This window comes from Osmerus mordax, chromosome 27 (assembly GCF_038355195.1).
Source record: "Osmerus mordax isolate fOsmMor3 chromosome 27, fOsmMor3.pri, whole genome shotgun sequence".
Classification (NCBI taxonomy): Eukaryota; Metazoa; Chordata; class Actinopteri; order Osmeriformes; family Osmeridae; genus Osmerus; species Osmerus mordax.
In genome coordinates this window covers 4,968,070-4,975,971 of record NC_090076.1, presented here as the reverse complement: position 1 = coordinate 4,975,971, position 7,902 = coordinate 4,968,070, and the positions used below count along the sequence as shown (strand labels likewise).

At 45.3% G+C, this 7,902-nt stretch overlaps 2 protein-coding genes across 2 annotated transcripts in view; both read left to right on the top strand.

Annotated features, from left to right (window-relative positions):
• The first annotated feature begins 1,544 nt into the window (after nt 1-1,544).
• Nucleotides 1,545-4,717, top strand: igfbp1a (insulin-like growth factor binding protein 1a). The gene is made up of 4 exons (XM_067230723.1): nt 1,545-2,297; nt 2,521-2,690; nt 3,016-3,144; nt 3,621-4,717. Exons 1-4 carry the CDS (start codon nt 1,925-1,927, stop codon nt 3,729-3,731), a joined length of 783 nt encoding a protein of 260 aa, XP_067086824.1. The 5' UTR covers nt 1,545-1,924; the 3' UTR covers nt 3,732-4,717.
• A 1,217-nt stretch (nt 4,718-5,934) lies between these two features.
• LOC136936572 (PH domain leucine-rich repeat-containing protein phosphatase 1-like) overlaps nt 5,935-7,902 on the top strand; it is a 17,191-nt gene continuing 15,223 nt past the window's right edge. The window contains 1 exon segment of the mRNA XM_067230186.1: nt 5,935-6,039. Within this exon segment, the coding sequence (XP_067086287.1) occupies nt 5,935-6,039 (105 nt within the window).

Sequence of the window (7,902 nt, the reverse complement as noted above, 5' to 3'; positions counted from 1 at the left end):
CATGTGAGAATTGCATCATCTTTCCATTTTGGTGGCAGGTTTTGTGTGTATTCATATTCAGATTGTCCAATTGATACATCGGAGTCAGTTGGCTGAGCGGTGAGGGAGTCGGGTTAGTAATCCGAAGGTTGCCAGTTCGATTCCCGGTCATGCCAACTGACGTTGTGTCCTTGGGCAAGGCACTTCACCCTACTTGCCTCGGGGGAATGTCCCTGTACTTACTGTAAGTCGCTCTGGATAAGAGCGTCTGCTAAATGACTAAAATGTAAATGTAAATACATCTGATACCCCCAATCGGAACAAAAACACGTACCCCGTCGATCGCACGCTCTCCCCGGCTTCCACACGCACACACACCAGACAGACACACACATTCACATGAACACCAAGGCAACCACCAAATCTGACAGATAACATTTGGCTCTTGTGTTGCTGTCAATGCGCTTTTCAGTGTCAGTTGTGCACCAACATCAAATACAGTCTATATGTAGCTTGCCTCCTCATGTGTGTGTGGTTAGCCTAATTTACAGCTGTATGTTGAGAAACTGAATAAGCTAATCTTAGCCTATACATTAAATTATAGGCGGCACTTAATTTAATTGGAGAGGTTTCACATCAAGTCTCGTTAAGCCGAGCTTTATTTAGCCTGGAGTTGTGAGAAAAAGACAAACTAGGGGTTCGCTTGAGACTGTGTTTTCAATAGCAGCAGACAGATGATGCAACATTAGTAATAACTTGCATGTTGCATAAATGACTTGGTGGCCCACGAGAAAGAGAATGGTAGATGTCGGCGAATGTGGCATTCCCGTGTCCTGAATGTCCGTTCAATATTGACCTCACTCACTACGAAAGGGTTATCTCCTGTAAAAAAAAAAAAAAGCAACTAAAAGAAAATAAAGCCTTTTATCACAGATTGACGAGAAAATGGGAAGTGATAGGGGAAAAAGGATCAAAGATAAAAATAGAAGAGACGTGCCTCTCGTCAAGTAGTTGCCTAAAGTTCGCGCGTAGCCTATCTATTATTAGTCCGCAGGGTAATTATGGCTAAATACAATTGGACTCCTCCGGCCCTGAGACAAAAATGGGCTTCCGCACCCGAAAGAGGTCACATACCATACCGACACTGTGCCGTGACTCACTAGAGTGTTGGCCACAGCAACCCTCATTTACGCAGCTATTTCGGGGGTTGGATTTATGATCCGAAGATATCCGCAACGCACGGATACCTTCCAATGTCATATTAGTGATGCGCATTTACAGTACGGTTCAAAGGAGTGTGGACCCGGGTCATTTGTGGTCATTGTTAACTTCCTAAAGTTGTGTAATAAGTTTGGAAGGACATACAAAGTTAATGAAAGCCCACATTGTTCTCATTGTGGAAGGATTCCCGTCTATGAACAGGACTAGTTCAGCCTCAATAATCAAACAGAATAGAATGAGCAGAATAAGAACTCAAAAATGGAACCCAATCTTGAAATTGCTTCTGGCACACTAAACTATTGTCAGATGTCACTCTTTTTTAACATCAGAGTTAGTATTCTTTTTACATTTACAACATCAAACGCTTGGTAGTCGCTGGTGGATTTTAAAGAGAATAGAGAGCACTTCGTACAGGCACTGCTTGTTCCAAAATAAACATTTACGTGTTTTGAGTGTTGTATTCAAATGAGCTTCCTGGCCGGACGTACACGGGCCAATCGGAGCCCATTGGATCATTACACCTTCTTTTCAGAAATCATTCATAACGCCGATGCGTCAAAGGACCCGGGTATAAATACGGCTGCGCGCAACGAATAGTTAGACATTTTTCCAAAATCTAAGGAAAGACACCAACGAACAGGAAGAACCGTGGAAATCCGGATTACCTTTGACTATTCTCATTTTATTCCTTATATTATTTTTTCCCTGACTCCTATCGTTTGTCATGAGTGGATTATCTGTTCAATTCGTCGCGGCGGCAGCGGTGTGCTCTCTTCTGGTCACAGTGACGCTGGGGTCCCCGGTGTTGGGGCCAGAGCCGATCCGATGCGCCCCTTGCACTCCGGAGAAGCTGAGCGAGTGTCCGGCGGTGGCTCCCGGCTGTGCCGAGGTGTTACGGGAACCGGGTTGCGGATGCTGCCTCGCTTGTGCCCTCAAGGCGGGAGACCTTTGCGGCATCTACACGGCACCATGCGGGTCCGGTTTGAAGTGTACCCCTAGACCCGGAGACTCCCGGCCGCTGCATTCCCTCACTCGCGGACAAGCTTTCTGCACGGTCAGCATCGAGCCTGAACGGAGTCCCGAGCCCCCAAATCAAGGTATGTCTTCAGAGAATAGCAAAAACGAAAGGCTTTTGAAACAGAAATTGGCTTATGTCAGAATCAAATTTAAGCCACGTCACGTCGGTCATGACAGCCCCATCGACAAGAATAGCCGTTATAATCAATATTAATGATTATTGTTTCATGTTAATGCCTTTCGCTGTGGGCTGCTGTATGTCACTCTAGTTCAACACTCATTCAGTTTCTATCACATTTCCAGAGCTGGAAGAGCATGACGCGGAGATGGAGAACGCAGCCAGCGTGACAGACCCCGGCTACAGCTTCTATGTCCCCGGTCATAGCAAGCCCTTCGACCCGCGTGCCGCCGCAGACGCCCAAGAGAGCTTGAAAGCCAAACTCAATTCCATCAGCAAGAAACTGGTTGAGCAGGTGAGCCTCTCAAGAAACATTGAAACCGTCTCATAACTACAGTATAACGTTGCTGAAACTTTTGAGGACGCCAAGCCAATAAGATGACTGGTTCAAACCACAAGGGGGAGCTCTCACCATGTGTGTCTCTGTGCAGTGGCTCGTAAAATGCCTCAGTAAATAGCTTGTATTTTCAAGAATAAGCCAGTGTGCTGCACCGATAAAACATGACCGTTTGGAAATCGGGATTGTTAGTGGCACAGCAGTCTGCAAAGGCGTTAGACGACTACATTTCCCAGGTCACCCAGTTAAGCCTCTCCCTCCCCCTCTTTCTCCTTCCCCCTAGGGACCCTGTCACGTAGAACTGCAGAGAGCTCTGGAGAAGATTGTCAAGTCACAGCAGAAACTGGGAGATAAGCTGACCAGATTCTACCTCCCCAATTGTGACAAACATGGCCTCTACAAAGCCAAGCAGGTAGGCACCTTGTGCAAAACAGCCTTAGTTGGAGTGTGTGTGTGTGTGTTTATACAGCAGGGGTGTGTGTGTGTGTGTGTGCGTACTTGTCGTCTAAGATTCACTCTCGTCATCGTGAAAGAATCTCACCTGGTTGTGTGTGTGTAGCCAAGACTGTGCCAACCACAGCTTCAGGATGACACGTGTGTGTGTGTGTGTGTGTGTGTGTACAGTATGTGTGCGTGTGTGTGTTCAGGCGGAGATTTGTTCAGCTTGCACAAACGTTAACACCTTGGAACATCTCAAGCGTGTTTGAGTGTGATGTAATCGCCTTGGCAAGGCATGACGCCTTGCGTGCGTGCGTGTGTGTGTGTGTGTGACCCCATAGGGTGGGGCCTGCACTCCAAAGTCAGGCCAGTCTTACATATGAACAGGTAATGGCAGGTGGTGTGCACAAAGAGCGAGGTGGTTAATGGCGTTTCCGTTTCTCCTTTCAGTGTGAGTCCTTTTTGGACGGCCAGAGGGGCAGGTGTTGGTGTGTGTCCTCCTGGAACGGGAAGAAGGTCCTCGGATCCAACGATCTGACCGGAGACTCCGAGTGTCCTTAGACACACACACGCACGCACAGCAAACTACTGGTTTTATTTTGATGCCTGTTATTTATTGATTTGTCCATGGTGGTGTTTGATTCAGGTACACTGTCATTGTGGGACCACGGTCCCCCCCCCCCCTCCCGTCGCCCCCCCCCCCCCCCCCCCCCCCACCCACCACCCACCACCAAAGAGAACATCTATTTTTGTTTCTGGAAAGATTTTAATATTAATGCATTTACTTTATAACTCCGACTTATTTATTTTAACTGTATGTATTCATTTGTGTGATTTTTTTAAAATGACAATATTTATATCATTTGCCTTATTGTTATTATTCATATTTGTATGGGTGTATAAAGTGTATATATGTCTTTATCTTGAGTAACTCTATGGGAGTTTGTTTTCTGGTTTTGTTCAAAACAAACCAAACAATAACAAAAGCACTGAGTGACCAAACGTCTTTTAGATGTTTTTTCTAAATGTTTTGTTACTTTTCATATTGTAATTTTCATGTTTTATTTTCCTGATATGGTGTATGTAAGAACTCAGTTATGTCAGTCAAATCAGTTCATGGAAATGGCTCAGTTAGGTGTTTCACAACTCAATTTCCCATGGTCCTGTGGGGTTGCAGATTGCATGCTGGGTAGTGCTGCTGCATTGCCCCTCTGACGGGTATCTACCTTAACCTACCTCCAATGTTTGTGTGTAGACCGTCAGTTGCTTTTGTGTATCTTGTCAATGAATTTTACTTTACTCGTGTCATGGCTTTCTCTAACCATGAACCCATGACCACAAAGAGCAAATTGTTGACATTTGACCATGAAGCCCAACTGCGGTTGAAACATGTTTTATTTGTGATGTATTAGCTCTGTCTTCATGCTGCTGTTGGAGAGAGGCATTGTTTTCCAAAGTGATTAACTGCTTACTCATGTATATGTACACTTTTGTATTTGAGATGCTGTGGAAAGAAGTGATATATTTAATAAATATTTTAATCTCGACTTTGTTCATTTAGACTTTTTTGAGGGCCTCGCGGACGTGTGGGCCGCTAGGTGGAGTCAGTTTCACTTACCAGCACCTATAGCATTACCTTTAGCTGCAAACTCAAACTGTTCCTTGGAGGTATGTGGGAGAAAAAAAATCGAACTATAAATCTCAACTTCATCAATATATTGTGAAATATCAAACCTACCCAAACCCACATACTTTACACACACACGCAAAACCTACACAAGCTTATTGCTGTTCTGTCTTGCCTCCAGCCATGTTTTGTGATCTCTAGATTGTGTGTGTGTGTCGATTTACAGTCTTATCATGAGGATCTAAAGCAGGGAACCAGGCTAACTTTTTTTTTGAGGGGTAACAGAACAGCTTCCCTCACTCTCCTGCCTTTTGACCCGTTCTCTGTTTGCGTTGGTCAGGGGCAGGAATGTCCCACAATCTCCTGTGCCCACTGCCAGCCTGCCTGGCACCACCACATGTATTTCTGTTCTTTACAAATGGACCCGTCACTTCATCCTCTTCACCGCACTCCAAGGCTGAGCGGGCCGACGCACCAGGACTCATGCATGTGAGAAGAGGCCATTTCCTTCAACGGTCAAAAGCAGTCATGTTTTGTTTTTTGTTTTTTATAAAAAAAATGAAAATTAAAAAAATCTCTTTTTTTCACACTTCAAACAAATTGTGAGGCTGGTTGTCGTCACCTCATGTATTTAAATAACTGACACAAAAAGCACGTACAGTAAATTAAAATAGTGTTCGTTTTTTATTTATAAAAGACATTAAATACAAATTATATTTTAACAAAATAATTTCCTTTCTTAAAGGAAAATAATAGCGGTGTGATTTTTCTAGTTGAGTTACATGAAAAGCTTTGTTCAAAGAATCAAAACTCTTTAAATGATGAATTTTAAAATGAAAAAATACAAATGAAGTACAGTTACCGTGAACAGAAAGATTCTTACGTGACCAGCAGAAAAGTGAGGTACAGAAAGGACCCTGGGTTTGCAGACAGAGGTGGGATGGTAAGGTGTGCATGGGGGAAAAGTGACTGACTGACTAGTGTTGACTGGTGTCTTGGGTCCAGATCCATAAAACTACAGGACCAAAGAACTTAGGTTCGACATACCAATTGTACTACATCAAAATAGACCTAGCGTTCCACAGACCGGTAGAACAACAGACAGACCATAACTGTAGACCTCTAGTACTACAGACCATGAAACTAGAGTTCCTCAGACCCTTAGTGCTGATGTTCTACGGACCCGTCGAACGACAGGCCAACAAGCTGAGGATGAAAAGAAACTTGAGTGTCTGGCTGAACGTGAGGATACCCTGGGCTGCGAAGAACACAGAGACTTTACAAATCATATTGCCGAGAACAGAAAAAGGTTAATAAAAAACAAAACATTCATTAGTGATTATATTCCCCAAAATATGCTGGATCAAATCTACTTTGTTGTGCATCGGTGAGTCACTGAATGGTTTGCAAATAACGTGGTTTGGATCAGCTTATATAATTCTTTTTTAGATAAATAGCATTTTTCTTTTTTTTTAATCTTCACTTTTAAGTACTGTACATATGTCTAGTTAGACACATAGCTGGCCAAGAAAAAAAAAATATATAAAAAAGACACACGTACAAAGAGCGGGGGGGGGGGCAATAGCTTAAATATACTTTTATGCTCCTCCCCCTAAATCAAGTCTTCAAACAGACGTGGATATAGCACCAGCGGGTTGGTTTTAAGTTGCTGCTGTTTTTAAAGTGAGTTTACAGCCGACTCTGTGCTACCAAGCTACTGGATTAGCATACCTTGTCGGCGCTGTTTCCACTTTTCAAGTCTCTACACAGGATATGGGAGAGCATCAGACAGGAAGTACCGCGAGAGAAGGCCACGCCTTCTCCTTTCAGTCTGTCCGTCTCGTGTGTGAATGCTTATTTGGTGCTGTGTCCACCTCGTGGAGCTATGTTGGCGTAAGGTCATACAAGCATCTCAGAAAACAAAAACCCCCCCAAAAACGAAAAAGGTAACAGAAAAGGTTGAAGTTGCATTGAAAGAAAGTTTGAGGAACTAAATTCACTGTCAGAAGTCCTGGTGTAGCGCAACTTCTTGTTTTTTTGTTGTTGTTGTTTTGTTCTAGTTCATTCTTAATCTTTACAGTGTTGATTGTTGCGTTTAACGTTGTCGTTACGGGAAAGAAAACTTATGCGAATAGGTCCAAATTGGCTGTAGGGTGGGGTCGGGTTAAGGAGGAGGAGGGGGGGGGGGTTGGAGGGGTAACGGGCGCAGTTAAAGTGCTTTGAGTGCTTGTGCTCGGGCTCGAAGCACTGGGGGGGGGGGGGGGGGGTCATCCGGCGCCAGTGGTCGCCTGACGGCGTGGTCACAGCGGGCGCGATTGGCCTAACAGAGCCTACACCAGGCCACACACCCTGACAGGAAGAGGATCGCAGAGGGGAACATGTCAGCTTGACAGCGGCCAATTAGAGCCCTAACTGGCGGAGAGGCGGAACCGAGGCTATTCAGCCAAACGGACCAAGGCTGCAGGGTGTTATGCGTGCACGAGGTACATGACTACTGAAGGGGGAGAGACTACAGGTGGGGTTTAAGGCATCGTGATTGGCTGTATCCATCTCCTCCTCAGGGCCTCTGACTGTGACAGGGCACATTTAGTGGGCCAGGCTGGTGCCATGGAAACAGGGGGGGGGGGGGAAGGCCAAAAGTGTCCATCGCGGTAGCAAGAGAAGCCAGTTTTTCCCATGAGCCTTTGCTGCATGATGGACCCTGAGCAAGAGAGGGCGTCTGCATTATAGAATGACGGATGGTCCAGAGATATACAGAGATCTCTAAACTGAGCTTAGTGATGGACAGCATTTATACACGGTCACAGACACACGCACACACATAAACACACACACAGCGCAAACGCACGGACACTCTCGAGCAAGCGGACAGCACACACACAGACACAAACACACACGCACGCACATTTGTCGAGTTGGGTCACAGTCACAAAAACAAGTCCTCTTGAAGGTGAGTGGAAAACCCCCTCTCTCTAAAAGAATAGTGCAGATGATAAGAATCTCCGTCTCCCTCTTCCGAAGTTCCGTTGAAGTGTCAGAGGTTCCCCAAGCACAGAGCAGATAGCTGTGATGGACAGGAGGCTCGGCCTATAGGCCTCGGCTGTG

What these genes read in the sequence shown, in the direction of transcription:
- igfbp1a (XM_067230723.1), top strand. Translation starts at nt 1,925, where the DNA reads ATGAGTGGATTATCTGTTCAATTCGTCGCGGCGGCAGCGGTGTGCTCT. An exon ending in TCCCGAGCCCCCAAATCAAG is followed by an intron (nt 2,298 to 2,520) that starts GTATGTCTTCAG and finishes TCACATTTCCAG; the next exon opens with AGCTGGAAGAGCATGACGCG. An exon ending in GCAAGAAACTGGTTGAGCAG is followed by an intron (nt 2,691 to 3,015) that starts GTGAGCCTCTCA and finishes CCTTCCCCCTAG; the next exon opens with GGACCCTGTCACGTAGAACT.